Genomic DNA, 19,644 nt, shown 5'->3' with positions numbered 1-19,644 from the left:
CTTTCTCTCTTCCTTCCCATCCCTTCCTTCCCATTCTCTTCCTCCACACACACCTAACCTAACCTAACCTAACCACCTTCTTCCCACTTTCTTTCTCTTTTCCTCTTTTCGATTCCCCTTTCTCTCTTCCTTCCCATTCTCTTCCTCCACCTAACCTAACCTAACCTAACCACATTCTCTCCTCCCCGCAGACCTGAGCGAGTGCCAACTGTGCCAGGTCCCGGACGCCGTGTTCCACCTGATGCGCAACACGCCGCTCACAACCTGCAACCTCTCCGGGAACCTGCTCTCCAAGATTCCTCCCAAGTTTGCCCTCAAGTTCTGCCTTATTACAGGTAGGCGAGTGTGTGTGTGTGTGTGTGTGTGTGTGTGTGTGTGTGTGTGTGTGTGTTTGTGTGTGCGTGTCTTCATCTTTTCTTTTCCTCTTTATTTTCCTTTTGTTCTTCGTTTTTCTTCTTCTTCTTCTTCTTCTTCTTATTATTATTATTATTATTATTATTATTATTATTATTATTACAACTGCCATATGTTCGGATCGTATATAACAGCATCTCTCTCTCTCTCTCTCTCTCTCTCTCTCTCTCTCTCTCTCTCTCTCTCTCTCTCTCTCTCTCTCTCCCTTTATCTTGTGTATCTATCTATCTGTATCTATCTGTCTTTCTATCCATCTATTTTCTATTTTTCACTCGTTTGGTTTTATATTATTCCTTTCTCATCTCTTTACTTCCTGTTTTTTCCAAGTATCTCTTCTCCGTCTGTCGATATATTCTTCTTTTGTCCACATGTCTGTCTGTCTGTTTCCGTGTGTGTAATTCCCCACGGCCTGATCACGGACTGGACTCATTATCGCCCGCAAATACTCTCCCGGTTCATTATAGTCGATCTCTGCCAGGCCGCGCATCAGGGCAGAGCGGAACTTTACCACTGAGCTACCGGAGCGGGGTGTCTGTCTCTGTGTGTCTGTCGTTGTGATATTTGTTTCTATCTGTCATTCATTCTCTTCCCTTCCGTTCCCTTCCCTTCCCTTCACTTCCCTTCCGTTTCGTTCCCTTCCCCTCCCTTCCCTTCCCTTCACTTCCCTTTCGTTCCCTTTCCTTCGCTTCACTTCCCTTCCCTTCCCTTCACTTCACTTCACTTCCGTTCCCTTCACTTCACTTCCCTTCACTTCACTTCCCTTCTGTTCCCTTTCCTTCACTTCCCTTCCGTTCCCTTCCTCTCTCATCTCCAAGGGACGCAAGAAGGCACGAAGATAGGGGACAGGTAGAGACACAAGGCAGGTATAATAGGCAGGTGAGTCGCGTCCGAGCCACCTGTAGTGTTTGGGTGCAATGGCCAGTCCCGCCCCCCCTCCCTTCCAGCCAGTTAGTCAGGTGGTCGCTAAGCAGGCCCACGCATTGCTATTGTCCGCGTCTCTCTCTCTCTCTCTCTCTCTCTCTCTCTCTCTCTCTCTCTCTCTGTTCCGGGCTATCCATTTTTACCTTGTTTTTCTTTATTTTCTTCCTTTCTTGTTTCCTTGTCTGAGTTTCATGTATATTTTCCTGTTCTTTCTTTCTCTCTATCCTTTCATTGCTGTTTTCTTAACCTTGTTTTTCCTTATTTTTTCCTTCCTTCATTTATTTCCTTGTTCTGAGTTCCACATCTATTTTTCTTTTATTCCTTCTATCTCTCCTTTATTTGCTGTTTTCTGTTCTTCCTTGCTTCCTTTTCCTTTTCCCTCAGGCTACATATACTCGCCTTCTTTTGCTTCTCTTTTTTCCTTCTTCCTTTCCTGTTCCTTTGCCCTGGGTAACATATATATTTTTAATCTTGTCTTTCCTTCCTTCCTTCCTTTCTTTCTTTCTTTGTTTGTTTCTTCCTTCCTTCCTTCCTTCCTTCCTTCCTTCCTTCCTTTCTTTCTTTCTTTCTTTCTTTCTTTCTTTCTTTCTTCCTTTCTTTCTTTCTTTCTTTCTTCCTTTCGTCCTTCTACTCCAGTTAATGTTTATGTTTGTCACGTGTGTGTGTGTGTGTGTGTGTGTGTGTGTGTGTGTGTGTGTTACGTTATTTTCTCATAGTTGGTGTTTCTATTTCGTTATTATTATCATCTTCTTATCCTCTTCCTCCTCCTCCTCATCATCATCATTATTATTATTATTCATTAGTCTCCCATCATACCCCAGGAAGATCGTCGGGGGATAGGGGAGGGGGGGGGGGGGGTGCAGGCTGCGGCGTAGATACACTAACTCTATAACCTCCTCCCCCCCCCTAAAAAAACTCTTAAGGGCAAGGGTGTAACAGGTATTCGTGGGTGTGACGGATGTCGCGGTGAATACAGAGATTAACAACGCCATTAACTGAGAAGGGTAACTAATGGATTACTCTAATTTTAACCAACTAATCAGGAAGACCTCTTTTTACTAGTGTTGTGTGGCCAGGTAATCTGTTTGGCATCTTGTATTTAACTGCGAAGGGTAACTAATGGATTACTCTAATTTTAACCGGGTAATCAGGAAGACCTCTTTTTACTAGTGTTGTGTGGCCAGGTAATCTGTTTGGCATCTTGTATTTAACTGAGAAGGGTAACTAATGGATTACTCTAATTTTAACCAACTATTCAGGAAGACCTCTTTTTACTAGTGTTGTGTGGCCAGGTAATCTGTTTGGCATCTTGTATTTAACTGAGAAGGATAACTAATGGATTACTCTAATTTTAACCAACTATTCAGGAAGACCTCTTTTTATTAGTGTTGTGTGGCCAGGTAATCTGTTTGGCATCTTATATTTAACTGCGAAGGGTAACTAATGGATTACTCTAATTTTAACCAACTATTCAGGAAGACCTTTTTTTATTAGTGTTGTCTGGCCAGGTAATCTGTTTGGCATCTTATATTTAACTGCGAAGGGTAACTAATGTACCACTCTAATTTTAACCAACTATTCAGGAAGACCTCTTTTTACTAGTGTTGTCTGGCCAGGTAATCTGTTTGGCATCTTGTATTTAACTGAGAAGGGTAACTAATGGATTACTCTAATTTTAACCGGGTATTCAGGAAGACCTCTTTTTATTAGTGTTGTGTGGCCAGGTAATCTGTTTGGCATCTTATATTTAACTGCGAAGGGTAACTAATGGATTACTCTAATTTTAACCGGGTATTCAGGAAGACCTCTTTTTATTAGTGTTGTGTGGCCAGGTAATCTGTTTGGCATCTTGTATTTAACTGAGAAGGGTAACTAATGGATTACTCTAATTTTAACCGGGTATTCAGGAAGACCTCTTTTTACTAGTGTTGTCTGGCAAGGTAATCTGTTTGGCATCTTGTATTTAACTGAGAAGGGTAACTAATGTACCACTCTAATTTTTACCAACTATTCAGGAAGACCTCTTTTTACTAGTGTTGTCTGGCCAGGTAATCTGTTTGGCATCTTGTATTTAACTGCGAAGGATAACTAATGGATTACTCTAATTTTAACCGGGTATTCAGGAAGACCTCTTTTTATTAGTGTTGTCTGGCCAGGTAATCTGTTTGGCATCTTATATTTAACTGAGAAGGGTAACTAATGGATTACTCTAATTTTAACCAACTATTCAGGAAGACCTCTTTTTACTAGTGTTGTGTGGCCGGGTAATCTGTTTGGCATCTTATATTTAACTGAGAAGGGTAACTAATGTACCACTCTAATTTTAACCAACTATTCAGGAAGACCTCTTTTTACTAGTGTTGTGTGGCCGGGTAATCTGTTTGGCATCTTATATTTAACTGAGAAGGGTAACTAATGGATTACTCTAATTTTAACCGGGTATTCAGGAAGACCTCTTTTTATTAGTGTTGTGTGGCCAGGTAATCTGTTTGGCATCTTATATTTAACTGAGAAGGGTAACTAATGGATTACTCTAATTTTAACCAACTATTCAGGAAGACCTCTTTTTATTAGTGTTGTCTGGCCAGGTAATCTGTTTGGCATCTTATATTTAACTGAGAAGGGTAACTAATGTACCACTCTAATTTTAACCAACTATTCAGGAAGACCTCTTTTTACTAGTGTTGTGTGGCCGGGTAATCTGTTTGGCATCTTATATTTAACTGAGAAGGGTAACTAATGTACCACTCTAATTTTAACCAACTATTCAGGAAGACCTCTTTTTACTAGTGTTGTGTGGCCAGGTAATCTGTTTGGCATCTTATATTTAACTACGAAGTCAAGAAAGATAATTATGTCTCGTTATCTATCTATCTATCTATCTATCTCAAGCCCATATACGAAGAAAAGTATTGTATTATATTTTTTTTTTATTAATTTGAGGATAATTTAACCATTTCAATTGTACCTGATGAGATGATTAGCTTTTATATTCACAGCGTATACCAGAAAGGCAGTCCGTTTTAGTGTTTTAACCAGGAATATTAAACCTTTATACATTTCAACGGCGTATTTAAGAAAGTCAGTCCGTTTTAGTGTTTTAACCAGGAATATCAAACCTTTATACATTTCAACGGCGTATTTAAGAAAGTCAGTCCGTTTTAGTGTTTTAACCAGGAATATCAAACCTTTATACATTTCAACGGCGTATTTAAGAAAGTTAGTCCGTTTTAGTGTTTTAACCAGGAATATTAAACCTTTATACATTTCAACGGCGTATTTAAGAAAGTTAGTCCGTTTCAGTGTATTAACCAGGAATATTAAACCTTTATACATTTCAACGGCGTATTTAAGAAAAGTAGTCCGTTTCAGTGTATTAACCAGGAATATTAAACCTTTATTCAACGGCGTATTTAAGAAAGTTAGTCCGTTTCAGTGTATTAACCAGGAATATTAAACCTTTATTCAACGGCGTATTTAAGAAAGTTAGTCCGTTTCAGTGTATTAACCAGGAATATTAAACCTTTATTCAACGGCGTATTTAAGAAAGTTAGTCCGTTTCAGTGTATTAACCAGGAATATTAAACCTTTATACATTTCAACTGCGTATTTAAGAAAGTTAGTCCGTTTCAGTGTTTTAACCAGGAATATTAAACCTTTATACATTTCAACGGCGTATTTAAGAAAGGCAGTCCGTTTTAGTGTTTTAAACAGGAATATCAAACCTTTATACATTTCAACGGCGTATTTAAGAAAAGTAGTCCGTTTCAGTGTATTAACCAGGAATATTAAACCTTTATTCAACGGCGTATTTAAGAAAGTTAGTCCGTTTCAGTGTGTTAACCAGGAATATTAAACCTTTATTCAACGGCGTATTTAAGAAAGTTAGTCCGTTTCAGTGTATTAACCAGGAATATTAAACCTTTATTCAACGGCGTATTTAAGAAAGTTAGTCCGTTTCAGTGTGTTAACCAGGAATATTAAACCTTTATTCAACGGCGTATTTAAGAAAGTTAGTCCGTTTCAGTGTATTAACCAGGAATATTAAACCTTTATTCAACGGCGTATTTAAGAAAGTCAGTCCGATTCAGTGTATTAACCAGGAATATTAAACCTTTATTCAACGGCGTATTTAAGAAAGTCAGTCCGATTCAGTATATTAACCAGGAATATTAAACCTTTATTCAACGGCGTATTTAAGAAAAGTAGTCCGTTTCAGTGTATTAACCAGGAATATTAAACCTTTATTCAACGGCGTATTTAAGAAAGTCAGTCCAATTCAGTATATTAACCAGGAATATTAAACCGATATCCCAACAGCGTATTCAAGAAAGCTAACATATTCCAAGTGTATTAACTAGGAATAGCGATTTTGTTTTGTTTTGTATAGTATTTTTTGCCCTTGAGCTGCCTCCCTTACTGTAAAAAAAAAAGAAAAAAAAAAGTGAATTCTAGAAGACTATTAGACCTACATTATATCGTTTTGTTGTTGTTGTTGTTGTTGTTGTTTACCTTTGAGTTGCTTCCCTTACTGTAAAAAATAAATAAATAAATAAATAAAATGCGAATTCAAGATAGTCAATTCATTTCAAGTGTATCAACCAAGAATATTAGACCTACATTATATCGTTTTCTTGTTGTTGTTGTTGTTGTTGTTGTTGTTGGTGTTTACCCTTGAGTTGCTTCCCTAACTGTAAAAAATAAATAAATAAATAAATAAAATGCGAATTCAAGATAGTCAATTCATTTCAAGTGTATCAACCAAGAATATTAGACCTACATTATATCGTTTTCTTGTTGTTGTTGTTGTTGTTGTTGTTGTTGTTGTTGTTGTTGTTTACCTTTGAGTTGCTTCCCTTACTGTAAAAAATAAATAAATAAATAAATAAAATGCGAATTCAAGATAGTCAATTCATTTCAAGTGTATCAACCAAGAATATTAGACCTACATTATATCGTTTTGTTGTTGTTGTTGTTGTTGTTGTTGTTGTTTACCTTTGAGTTGCTTCCCTTACTGTAAAAAATAAATAAATAAATAAATAAAATGCGAATTCAAGATAGTCAATTCATTTCAAGTGTATCAACCAAGAATATTAGACCTACATTATATCGTTTTCTTGTTGTTGTTGTTGTTGTTGTTGTTGTTGTTGTTGTTGTTGTTGTTGTTGTCGTCGTTGTTGTTGTTGTTGTATACCCTTGAGTTGCCTCCCATGCTGTAAAAAAAAATAATATTAATAATGATAATAATAATAAACTGCCAATTCAAGAAAGTCAATCCATTTCAGTGTATGCCAAGCCAAAAAGATAGCCTCGTATACTCTACCTGCGTACTCAACAGGTAATCTATTTTAACTGTACGCTGCGTCGTCAAGGTGAAGTTATTTTGGCCGCCAAGGATGCGTAATAGCGTCGCGGGGCACCTTGCTAAACTCTGGCACTGAGGGAACGCTTATATTTATCATCCTTACCCTCCGTGGCCTTGCGGGAACGAATGGGAAGGGAAGGAAGGGTAGCAAAGGGGCCTGTTCTCTTCCTCTTGTCAGACTTGTTGTTCCTTCCCTTCTTCCTCCTCCTCTTTCTTCCCTTCTTCTCGTCCTCTTATCTCTTCCTCTTCTCAGACTGTTGTTCTTTCCCTTCTTCCACCTCCTCATTCTTCTCTTCCCCTTCTTCATCATCAAAGCCTAACCCTTCTTCGTCCTCCTCAATCTTCTCTTCCCCTTCTCGTCTTCTTCATCATCATGGCCTAACACCATCTCTTCTTCTCAGATTGTTGTTCCTTCCCTTCTTCCTCCTCCTCCTTCTCTTCCCCTTCATCATCATAGCCTAACCCTTCTTCCTCCTCCTCAATCTTCTCTTCTTCTCGTTTTCTTCATCATCATAGCCTAACACCATCTCTTCGTCATTTATTATTGTATTTATTTATTTGTTTCTGCCTACAAGTTGTCATCCTCCCACAAATAACAGTATTCAATCAATCTTCCTCCTCCTCAATCTTCTCCGTCTTCATCAGCATAGCCTAACACCATCTCTTCGTCATTTATTATTGTATTTATTCATTTGTTTCTGCCTACAAGTTGTCATCCTCCCACAAATGACAGTATCCAATCAAACTTCTCATCTAAAACCAATATATTCTAGACGAGTGGAAAGAATAAATCAACGATACCATAGATGATTCGACTGTCGTGTCAATTAAAATCATTATCGTACTCAGGGATACTACATCGGCTCCCTCTACGACTGTTTCCCAAGGCCACAGAGAAGATGAGCCTAGTTTTCATGGGTGACTAGAGAACGTGAGGCTTGTTTTCATGGGTGACTAGAGAACGTGAGGCTTGTTTTCATGGGTGACTAGAGAACGTGAGGCTTGTTTTCATGGGTGACTAGAGAACGTGAGGCTTGTTTTCATGGGTGACTAGAGAACGTGAGCCTGGTTTTCATGGGTGACTAGAGAACGTGAGGCTTGTTTTCATGGGTGACTCCCGTTCTAGACGCAGAAGTCGTGTACAACTATCACTCGCATCACAAAACAGTCCAATATAATCCCAGCAACTTCCACGAGAGGCTTTTCAAACAGGCGAACTGAGGCCACGGTGCGTTTTAAGAATATAGAGATAATTATAATAAGCCCCGTATTTTCAGGGGAAGGAAAGTGGGAAGAGAAACGGGCGGGCGGGCGGGATGGTGCACGGGCGGGCGGCGTGTTTGGGTGCATGACCTGAGGCGCAAGTCAGGGCGTGGGCGGCTGCTGCTGAGGGAACAAAGGGTCGGGCATGAGTCACACACACACACACACACACACACACACATACCTTTCCTTCTCTACTCCCTTTCCTTCCTTCCCTTTCCATCTATATCTATCCCTTCCTTTCCTCTTTCCTCCCTTCCTACCATTTTCCCCTCCCTTCCCTTCCTTCCCTTTCCATCTATATCTTTCCCTTCCTTTCCTCTTTCCTCCCTTCCTACCATTTTCCCCTCCCTTCCCTTCCTTCCCTTTCCATCTATATCTATCCCTTCCTTTCCTTTCCCTTCCTTTCCTCTTTCCTCCCTTCCTACCATTTTCCCCTCCCTTCCCTTCCTTCCCTTTCCATCTATATTTATCCCTTCCTTTCCTTTCCCTTCCTCTCCTCTTTCCTACCATTTTCCCCTCCCTTCCCTTCCTTCCCTTTCCATCTATATCTATCCCTTCCTTTCCTTTCCCTTCCTTTCCTCTTTCCTCCCTTCCTACCATTTTCCCCTCCCTTCCCTTCCTTCCCTTTCCATCTATATCTATCCCTTCCTTTCCTTTCCCTTCCTTTCCTCTTTCCTACCATTTTCCCCTCCCTTCCATTCCTTCCCTGTCTTTCCCCCTCTACCACCACCATCACCACCACCACTACCACCACCATCACCACCACCATTACCAGTATTACCAACACCGTTTTTATACTTCCCATCATCGCTATGACCACCACCATTATCACCACCAGCAGGAGTTGAGGGAGTCCTTGAGGGGGTGTCGTGGGCGTAGGACTCCGGATATTTACGTGGGCGGCGGCCGGGGAGGTGGTGGGGGGGTGGGGGGGAGGGTAGGATCTTTGGTAGGATCGTAGGATGCGCTGAGCTGTTGCGAGGCGAGGGAAGGGGAGGAGAGGATACGGAGGAGGAAGAGGAGAGAATGGGAGGGAGGATGTTAAGGTGAGGAGGAAGAAGGGAAGGAACATTTGGCTGAGAAGAGGAAGAGGAGATCAATTTAAAGAGGGCGAAAGAAAAGGATGGGATGAAAGAGGATGCTGTGGTGAAGCAGACGAAGGAAGGGGAAGGAAGAGAAAGGGAGAAGGAGGAGGCTGAGATGAAGAAGATAGGAAGGACGAAAGAGGGAGAGAAAGAGGAAGGGAGGAAGGAAGGGATGGGATTTTAGAATGAGAGGACGAGGGTATTTGACTGACTGACTGAATTTTTAACTACCTCACGGACTAACTGAAAAGGGAGAGAAAGAGGAAGGGATGGGATTTTAGAATGAGAGGACGAGGGTATTTGACTGACTGACTGAATTTCTAACTAGCCCACTGACTAACTGACTCACTGACTCTCTAAGTGACTTCATGGCTTTCTGTCTGGGCTAACTCCTCGGCTGACTAACTGACCAACTAACTGACTCCCTATATATCTGACTGACTGACTGGGTTCATGGCTGGTTAACTGACTGGCTGACTAACTAACCAACTAACTGACTCTATATATCTGACTGACTGACTGGGTTCATGGCTTTCTGACGGACTAACCGACTAATTAACTGACTGAATGACTGACTGTTGGTGTCTTTTCATTCCATAACTCTCTAACTAACTATGTAACCAACCAACTGACTGACTGGCCGGTTGCATGGCTTTCTGACTGACTGACTGGCTGACTCTTGGCTCGGGGCGGGGCAGCGGGGTGGCGGAGCGCATACCCTGTGACGCCGAACGCACGCACGCCCTACCTTCTGCGTCATTCCCTCTGTCCCCGTGCCAAGCCCTCGACATGACACTCCCACTTGAGGGGTCACCGACGGACGTGCTAAATGCGGCGCCGCGATGACCAGGAGGAGGAGGAGAAGAATAAGAAGTAGAAGAGAAAGAGAAGAAATAAAAGGGAAGAGATGAGGAAGGAGGATAGAGATAAGAATAGAAGATGAGAAGTAGAAATTAAAAGGAGAAATTGAGCGAGGAAAGAAGGAGGAGGAAGAGGATAAGAACAAGAGGAAGATGCCGAAATGAAAGAGAGGAGGAATAAAAAAGAGAAGAGGAAGGAGGAGGAATATTAGAGTAAAACCAAGAGCAGAAATAAAAGGGAGAAAGAGAACAAATAAAAGAAAGGAAGAAAACGAGGAGAGAGAAGAGGAAGGAGGAGGAGGACGATAAATTAGAGAAGGAATAAGAAGGAAGATGAGAACTATAAATTATTGTGGCAGAAAAAGAAATAGGAAAGAAGAAAAGAACACGGAGGAGGAGGAGGAAGAGGAGAAGTATGAATAGGCGAAGGAGGAGGAGGAGGAGGAGGAGGAGGAGGAAGGCATCTTATAGGGAAGGCACGCTACAAAGGGATGCCCAGAAAAAGAAGAAGAAAAAAAACTACCCTTTATACACGCTCCCTTTGCATACTCAGTTTATTTTCGTGTCACTGAGGAGGAAGAGGAAGGACGAACATACCTCAGGGCTTAGAGTGGTCTGGTGGGCACGTGTACTATATGGCGTAGGGTCACGTACTGTATGGCTTAGGGTACGGAGAAAGGAGGAGGGAAGGCGGAAGCAAGAAATTCAGTCAGTCATAGATTTCACGATAACTTAGAAGACAAAGAATGAAGGTTGAGATTGAGGTTACTAAGGAAGAAGGTGAGATCGTCGAGGAGACAAAGGAAAGAAGCTGAGATCGTAGAGACAAAAAAAGAAGCTAAGATTGAAAAGACAAGGAAGGAACAGATCGAGGTTAGAAAGGAAGAAGCTGAGATCGAAAAAAACAAAGGAAACTGAGATTGAGGTTACTAAGAAAGAAGCTGAGATCGAAAAAAACAAACAAAGGAAAGAGAAGATGAGGTTGAAGATACTAAGGAAGAAGCTGAGATCGAGGTTACTATGGAAGAAGCTGAGATCGAAAACACGAAGGAAAGAGAAGTTGAGATCGAAAAAAACAAAGGAAAGAGAAGCTGAGATCGAGGTTACTAAGGAAGAAGATGAGATCGAGTCTGTCAGTGAGCCTTCCTTCTGTACAAGTCGAAGTGAATAGGAAGCACTCAGGAAAGAAGAATATAAAGAAAGACAAAATCAACTACATCAGGGCTTCAATGGAGGTAGATAAAAATAAATAAAGGGGAGGAAGGAGGAAGGGGAATGAAAGAAGGAAGGAAGAGGAAAATGGGAAGGGGGAAAGAGGATATTTAGTGCCAGGAAGAGCTTAATTAACGGGTGATGAGTGGGGAAATTGGGGAAGAAAAAGGAAAAAAGGGAGTGGGGGTAAGGGTAAGGGGGTTAAAGGGGCGACAAAGTGTAGGGGGGAGGAGGGGGGAAGCATAGTGCCTCATAGGGGAGTTAGATATAGGAAAAGATAAAAAAAAGGGCTGTATTACTAAACATTTCGTCGCCCAAGTTCACATATTCGACAAGGCTTTCGTAGGAGTTTGTGGGATTTCCAGAAGTAGTTTTATGACCCTGGTGGTAGTCTGACCCTTCTTCTGTACCATGAACCTAAAGAAACACTCATTAGAACTCGCTTGCCTCCCTCTTTGACCTCTAGGAATAGTTGATGGTAGAAGCCAAAGTGTCTTATAATATCTGCCTTTGAGGGAGGGAAGGTTGAAGCGTAGTGCCAGGAAGTGGATTAGGGCGGTAAAGTGTAAGGGGGAGGGATAGGGAGGGAAGGGGGAAGCATAGCGCCTCAAAGGGGAGTTAGTTATAGGAAACGATAAAGATTGGAGGGAAGGAAGGTTGAAGCGTAGTGCCAGGAAGTGGATTAGGGCGGTAAAGTGTAAGGGGAAGGGATAGGGAGGGAAGGGGGAAGCATAGTGCCTCATAGGGGAGTTAGTTATAGGAAAAGATAAAGAGTGGAGGGAAGGAAGGTTGAAGCGTAGTGCCAGGAAGTGGATTAGGGCGGTAAAGTGTAAGGGGGAGGGATAGGGAGGGAAGGGGGGAAGCATAGCGCCTCATAGGGGAGTTAGTTATAGGAAAAGATAAAGAGTGGAGGGAAGGAAGGTTGAAGCGTAGTGCCAGGAAGTGGATTAGGGCGGTAAAGTGTAAGGGGGAGAGATAGGGAGGGAGGGAAGGGGGGAAAGGGAAACAGAGTGCCGGGAAGTCCAATGAATCAGCACGGCAGGTCGACAAGGGGTGGCACGGTGCCCAGCGCGCGCCACCAAGCCTCATTATTAAAACCCATCTCGTTATGAACTCCCGCTGAACCCAAACCGTTGCGTCTCACCCCTTGACTAATAATACCGTTTGGCAGCGAGCTCCGACCACACGTTTCCCGCAGGTACCTCGTCTCGGCTTAGTAACCTGAAAGTCTGGCCTCCGCAACACAAAGAGCGGGAAAACCCCAACCGCGCGCTACGAAGGCACGCGCGAAGTTGGCAACCGCGCCGCCGACACGTGCGCGGCTGCCTCACCATCTGCGCAATAGTCCCCTCAGCTGCTTGGGGTGAAGTCTTGGGTATTTTTCCGCCTCTTTACGCTATAAGCCGAGTGGTGGAGTGGCCTCTCGCTGGTTCATTGTAGTATTGCCACTCAACATTAGCGCAAGAATCGAGTCAGCTGTGTGCCGTGAATATGTTTACCACCCTTTGACGTCATTTGACTTACATAGATTTGCACAGATGTTCTGACCACGTAGACCCTTTGACCAAGACTACGTAATTTGTCCCAGAGCCTAAGTGGAGCTACATTTAACTGGGAAAACGACTTAATGCTTCTCTCTAAGACCATATTGCGTTAGTTATCTAGGTAGTTTAATAATGTAACAGATAGTAAAATAGTATAAATAGCTCATTAGTTAGTTAGGTAGATAATTCGTTGGTTAGATCGAGCACCTTCCTGCCATTTAGCATCTGCGTAATAGCTTACTCTTAATCGACTGTACTCAAATAATATTATCCGCCTCTTTACGCCATAATCTTGTCTTCTGGTGAAAGTCTTCGGGTTTAGTCACCTCTTTACGCTATTTTGGCAACTCTGCGGGACTTTCCTCACAATCTTAGTAGCTGAAGTCTAGGGTTGGTATTATAAGACACTCTCGCTTCTCATATCAGCTATTTCTAAAGGTCAAAGAGGGGGTCAGTCGGGTTCTAATGAGTGTTTCTTCAGATTCATGGTACAGAAGAAGACTCACACTACCACCAGGGTCATAAAACTACCCCTGGAAATGCCCACAACTCCTACGAAAGCCTTGTCAAATATGTGTTTCTTAGGTTCATGGTACAGAAGAAGACTCACATTACCACCAGGGTCATAAAACTACCCCTGGAAATGCCCACAACTCCTACGAAAGCCTTGTCAAATATGTTTCTTAGGTTCATGGTACAGAAGAAGACTCACACTACCACCAGGGTCATAAAACTACCCCTGGAAATGCCCACAACTCCTACGAAAGCCTTGTCAAATATGTGTTCTTGGGCTGCAATATGTCTTGTAAAACGACCCTGGTAGGCCTCTGCTGATATTTACCGCTTCTTGACATACTAATCTGTCATTAAATGTAGACGCTATCCTAATCTTTCCAAAGCTAAGGGAAGACCCGTGACAGAGCTGCAAATTAACCTGGCTCTGTTTGCCTTACACACGTATTTCACAGAGCTTAAAATCTTCCTAAATGTTCTCGTTATCTAAACAACTCTTTCTTCCTTCCCCAGAGCTGAACGTGTCGCACAACAAGATGTCCAAGCTGCCTGAGGAGCTCGCGGATTGCGTGGAGCTCCAGCACCTCGACCTCAGCCACAACTCCTACGTCAACCTGCCTTCCGTGGTGTTCCGCCTGCCCAAGATCAAGTCCATCCACGCTAACAACAACTACATCATGGGTGAGGGAATTACATAGGCTTACATAGAAGAGAGAGAGAGAGAGAGAGAGAGAGAGAGAGAGAGAGAGAGAGAGAAATATATATAGATTGATAGAGATGAGAAATTAAAAAAAAATAGCTAGTAGAAATAAGAAAGATGAACATACTGACAAGAGAGAGAGAGAGAGAGAGAGAGAGAGAGAGAGAAATGAAAAAAAATAGATAGCTTAGTGGAAATAGGAAAGATGGACATATTGACAAGAGAGAGAGAGAGAGAGAGAGAGAGAGAGAGAGAGAGAGAGAGAGAGAGAGAGAGAGAGAGAGAGAGAGAAATTAAAAGACAGATTGCAAGAGATAAGTGAAATAGATAAAAGACTAGAGCTAAAAGAAATATATAGATTGATAGAGATGAGAAATAAAAAAAAAGATAGAGCTTAGTAGAAATAAGAAAGACGGACATACTGATAGGTAAAAGAGATGAATAAAGTAAGATACAGATTGACAGGGATAATAGATAGATGAATTACTAAATACAATAAATAGATACATTGATAGCGCCTCCTGTACTGCAAAGAAGAACAAAAATAATGCTCTCAATCTTTACCTCTACACAAATAAAATAACTTTCAAACATCTATAAATGAATGGATTTTTTCTTATATATTTGCCCTTAACCGTGTAGCAGTGACGGGCCAAGTTTGTGGCTTTACAGTGTACCAGTGACGGGCCAAATATTTGCCATGATATAAACCCCCCAAAATAGATGATGCAGAAACTGACCACAAATGCGTTGATATATATTATGAAATGGTTTGCATGTGACGATTTTTTCTCATTATTCTCGCCTTGTGGGGCCTTTAAGAAACATGATCCCCACGGCTACCGGGTTAAACTGCCTTCCTATACTCTAAAACAACAACCACAACAACAACAACAAAAATAGTAACCCCACACATCCCTTTGCCTCCACAGACATCGAAGTGGAGGAAGTACAGCGAGCAAAAACCCTTGAGGACTTCGACATCTCCGAGAACCCCCTCACGGCCAAGAGCCACGAGGGCCTCAGTGCCGTCACCAAGCTGAGGGTCAAGCTGAGTCCCCGGGAGCTGGAGGAGTGGGAGGACCTCAACGTCTGAGTCCTGCCGTCATTCCTAAGGGTCCTCACCGCAGCTCCCCCTCAATCCCTGTGAACTGTGGACGTCATCTGTGGCTTGGTTAGGGTCTTGTGTGTTGTGGTGTGGTGTGAAGGGATGGAAGGGAGGGAAGGTTAGAGAGGAAGGAAGACAGGGAGAGGAGAGGAAGGAAGGGAAAAAATGGCAAAGGAAAGGAAAGAAGAAAGTAAGGACAGAAGGAAGGAAGGCAAAAAAAGAAACAACATCGGAGTCTTGTTCCTCTTGAGCATGGAGGGAGAATGAAAGAAAAGATAAGAAAGAAGGAAAGAAAAAAAATAAGGAAGGAGGAAAATAAAGAGAAGGAAGAAACATCATCTGAGCTAGTCAACAGTGTGGAGAAAGAAAGAAAGGAAGGAGGAAAGGAAGATCATCTGATTTTGTGTGCTGAGGGTGTGTTGGAAGATGAGAGGAAGAAAAGAAAAGAAGGAAGGAAGGACTGGCTGGTCTGTTAATAGGAAGCAAGTCTCAGGCAAGAAACTTCAAGTATGATTCCTTTTTCTTCAGTTTATGGGTATTTCTGTCTTAATGGCTTAGTTGGTTGGTTGACTCCCTTCCTCTCCTTGTATGTCCTTTTTTATCATCTGTCACTGTGAATGTTTTGTCTCGGTAACTTGTCATGTGTTGTTGCTTCTCTGTGCTATCTATTTGAAGACTTAAGAACAAACAAACGAACAAAAAAAAGCTTTATTATGTTAGTTATACTCAGCCAAAGATGTTCCAGATTAAACAAAAAAATCTGCATGACATTACTCAGAGTTCTATCAGTGTTGCCACCTCCTGACCCCTCAGCTCTGCCCCTGCCTACTCCCTCCCCATTTATCTCTCCCGGTTATTAGTGTCTTCTGTCCTATCTCGCACACAAGTCTCTATTTTCATGGTTTAGGTTGTCTACTCAAAAAGTCAACATGGTACAGGTTGAAGGTTGAAGGAAATGAAGGTTGAGATTGAGGTTATTAAGGAAGAAGGTGAGATCGTCGAGGATACAAAGGAGAGAAGCTGAGATCGTAGAGACAAAGAAAGAAGCTAAGATCGGAAAGACATGGGAGGAACAGATCGAGGTGTTAGAAAGGAAGAAGCCGAGATCGAAAAAATCCAAATCAACAAGAGTCCAACAAAAGATCAAGATGGTCTATTGAAATTGACAAAACAGGACAAAAAATCAAGACTGTTTCTGTATTAAAAATCTACCACCTGTAAACCTGACATGGAAGTCTCTGATGCTGCATTGACATGACTTTTTAGCAGCCCAGGAACCAACGTCTTAGGACTTTACTCTTACGAATCTCCAGTAAGACGCTTGTGTGTTTGTGTGTGAGAGAGAGAAGTCGGATCTTATTTTCTGTTGACGGTGATCTGTACGATTGATTATATTTTGTAATTTAGGCTCTGGGTTAAAATTTAAAGCAAGATTGTTTTGTAATTGAGTCTGGGGCAAAATTATGTTTTGTAATTTAGGCTCAGGGAAGGTTTAAAGTAAGATTTTGTAATTGACTTTAGGACAAGATTATGTTCTGTAATTTAGGCTCTGGGGCAAGATTTAGAGCAAGATTGTTTTGTAATTGACTTTAGGACAAGATTATGTTCTGTAATTTAGGCTCTGGGGCAAGATTTAAAGCAAGATTGTTTTGTATTTGAGACGGGGGCAAGATAATGTTTTCAAATTTAGAGTTGGGCAAAATTTATAACAATATTGTTTTGTGATCAAGACTTGGGGGAGATTGTTTTCTAATTTACACTCTGGGGCAAGATTATGTTTTGTAATCAAGAGTGGGGCAAGACTGTTTTCTAATCAAGGTTTTGTATCAATGTTCTTGGGCAGGACTTCACTACTCTCTTGGCTGCTGTTCCCCCTAAGCCAAGCCGGCGATGGATGTCTTTCACAGTAACGCTGGAGCTTACCACAGTTTCTAGTCACAGGTTGGGATGTATATATTGTATTATATATCAAGCATCTGGTGGTGGACTTGACTGATGTACATTATATATTTTAAACTAATTTTATAATACGTGTTATTCTTGTACTAGCGTTTAAGCATTTTTTGGAGAATCATATCATGCACTGATTGGTTATGAGCTGAGCGCAACCTCTCAGGTGAAGAATATAAAGTGATAGCCCTTAACCCACACTAATACCAGAGACACAGAAAGGAGAGTGTGGCTGACTTTGTCTCAGGTGTCTTGTTGTCACCAAAAGATCCAAGCAGAATTCAGATTAATGCCGATACAAATGTTTTCTCTGTTCAAGGTACCATCAAGATCTCAAAGAAGTACCTCAAACACATAAGAAACACTTGTATCGGCATCAATCTGAATATCGTGTATCTCTTTTGGTAACAGCTTGGTGCCTGTGATCAAGATAGCCAAATTCTCCTATTCTATGACTCTGACTAATACGAAATATATTAGACGCTGCCTTTCCTCGTAAGCATAATCTTTTTACCTCGATAACTCTCTACTAACCTGGAAACTATTACATACTGTTATTCCTCTCTCAGATCACTACCTTGAATGCGTGTGTGAGCGACTATTTTTGCATTCCGTGACATTTGTCTAACACTAGGGATTCAAGCCTCTTCGTACTCTATTCATTTCATCATCATGGCCCTTTAAAAATTCTGAGGTAATGTGTACTGTTATAATGATCTGTTATAAGACAAAAGTACAGTACCTGCCTCTTGTTCCAGTGATGAATGGTCATATAAGCACAGAGGATCATATTTAAGAATTGATTTTGTATGGTTCAGTGACTTGGTTAGGTCAGTATGCTTTGGACAGTGTTCAGCAATTGAGTCACTTACAGATTATAACACAACCAATCTTAGGTCAAATTTATCCCCATGAGTTATACAAGTACATAAATAATTGTTACTATGGTCATGTCATATGCACAGGTTTTATATGAAAGGAGGACCATATCTAGGAATTGATTTTGTATGGTTTAGTTAAGCAATCGAGTCACTTGCAGATTGTAACACGACCAATATTAGATCAACAAGTAATATTTAGAGGAATCATCTCCAAGAACCCCCACCCCTTAAATTGAGTTATATAAATACATGAGTTATTGTTACTGTAGCCATGTCATAATCAGGGTCAAGAGTGGGTTGGGGAGCCATGCATGACAAAACCAAGCAGTAGATCAAGGGAATGCTTTACCAAGTGAAATCATGTGTACAAAGAAACATACACAAGTTGAAGGTCTTAGATATGTCAAAATTTAATGATATACAGAACATTTTGAGCTTGACTAAATCCGATGAAGTTACAAATAGGCAAGAACAAATATAGGTAGGCACTTCCACCCAAACCCACCAAGCTGAGTGAATCATATCGACTTACTTTGGTCTTTTTCTTCTATCTTCTAAAGTCCTCATAACAGTGTCTCCCTCTAAATCCACAATAGTTTCCTCACTTACTCTTTGCTTACTTACTCGTAGTGTTAAGTTCCGAGAAGTGGAAATTTATTGCCACTAACTTTTTTTGTGAGTAACGTTAACAGTTTACATTTGGACATTAACTTACGATTTTTGTATGGGTGTTTTGGTAAAGGTCACAAAAGTATAGAGAAATTGGATGTGCTATGTAACTTTTTTGTGGGAGACTGAGTTGCCAAATACCAATACATTCAAATTTTTCCGTTCCAAGGTGGGCATCATGGCGAACAATCTTTTTTTCTACATATGGAGTACAAAATTAGGAAAGAATGTTATTTATGTGTAGGGGGAAGCAATGTTGGCAAAAAAAGTATCAAACATTCATGAGTCGACTGAATATATTTTGAGTGAAATATATAGACATGGTGTTATTTTGGTTAGGTGGGTGACGAGAGTTCCATGGATGTTCGATACTATTTTGCTAACTACCCACTCATCAGCACAGTCTTGAGCCAATGACTTTACTACAAACAGAAGGGCTGACAAGTACAAGTGCTGCCCTCTATACAGAATTAAGTTTTAAAAGTTCCCCATTACACAGCCTCCCTTTTTTCTTTATATGGAATTCAGAAGTAGGGAAGAATGTTTATGTATAGGGGGCAGCACTGTACCCACCCATCAGTCCTCTTTAGAGCTAACGGCTACTAACAGAAGGGCTGATAAATATACAAGTGCTGCCCTCTATACTACGCAGAAGCCTTGAAATTCACCCCCTATACAGCCTTTCTTGATGTCCACCTAATAGCCTGGAAAAATTAGACGATATCGGTATTTGAGAACTCTGTCACCCCAAAACATTGTTCACTCTGAGAAAATTTATTAACCTTAGAATTTGTTAATCGGGAAAAGAAAGCTAGATATATTTATGTATGTATTTGTATATATGTCGCGTACTAAGTTAAGTTTTACCCTGATGAAATATACCACTTTATTGTTAGTAATTGTAGAAACAGATTTTTATACTCAAATACATTTATTATAAGATACAGAAGAGATATGGGCTATTTGTTTTTCCTTAATTAAAAATGTGTGTGTGTGTGTGTGTGTGTGTGTGTGTTCCTACCTGATAGCACTTTCAAGGTTATTGTGTCCTATCTTAAAACTATTCTATCGTGTGTGTGTGACACTGTGTGTGTGTGTGTGCAGGGGAAGGGGGGCTGTCTTCCTCCAGCATCCCCTCCCCTTTAACTCTAGCACT

The 19,644-nt window shown here is 41.2% G+C and overlaps 1 protein-coding gene and 1 long non-coding RNA gene across 7 annotated transcripts in view; one reads left to right on the top strand and one right to left on the bottom strand.

Annotated features, from left to right (window-relative positions):
- LOC127002993 (leucine-rich repeat-containing protein 40-like) overlaps positions 1–19,441 on the top strand; it is a 41,807-nt gene extending 22,366 nt beyond the window's left edge. For both annotated transcript variants that reach the window (XM_050869337.1, XM_050869338.1), the window contains exons 2-4: positions 192–335; positions 13,694–13,861; positions 14,813–19,441. In XM_050869337.1, the coding sequence (XP_050725294.1) occupies positions 192–335; positions 13,694–13,861; positions 14,813–14,976 (476 nt within the window). In that variant the 3' untranslated portion in view covers positions 14,977–19,441. The remainder of the gene's footprint in view (positions 1–191; positions 336–13,693; positions 13,862–14,812) is intronic.
- Positions 1,581–7,991, bottom strand: LOC127002994 (uncharacterized). 5 transcript variants are annotated; one of them, XR_007756807.1, is made up of 6 exons: positions 5,642–7,991; positions 5,322–5,513; positions 4,731–4,922; positions 3,465–4,661; positions 2,709–3,248; positions 1,581–2,384 (listed from the first exon to the last, which is right to left on the bottom strand). It is a non-coding gene; the product is annotated as an uncharacterized LOC127002994 (long non-coding RNA). The 5 variants fall into 5 exon arrangements; XR_007756806.1 differs by lacking the exon at positions 1,581–2,384 and having other exon boundaries at positions 2,413–3,140; positions 3,681–4,661; XR_007756808.1 differs by lacking the exon at positions 1,581–2,384 and having other exon boundaries at positions 2,681–2,816.
- Positions 19,442–19,644: the final 203 nt, after the last annotated feature.

The sequence above is a fragment of the Eriocheir sinensis genome, chromosome 24 (genome assembly GCF_024679095.1).
Source record: "Eriocheir sinensis breed Jianghai 21 chromosome 24, ASM2467909v1, whole genome shotgun sequence".
NCBI lineage: Eukaryota > Metazoa > Arthropoda > Malacostraca > Decapoda > Varunidae > Eriocheir > Eriocheir sinensis.
This window is presented reverse-complemented; position numbering and strand designations above follow the sequence as displayed.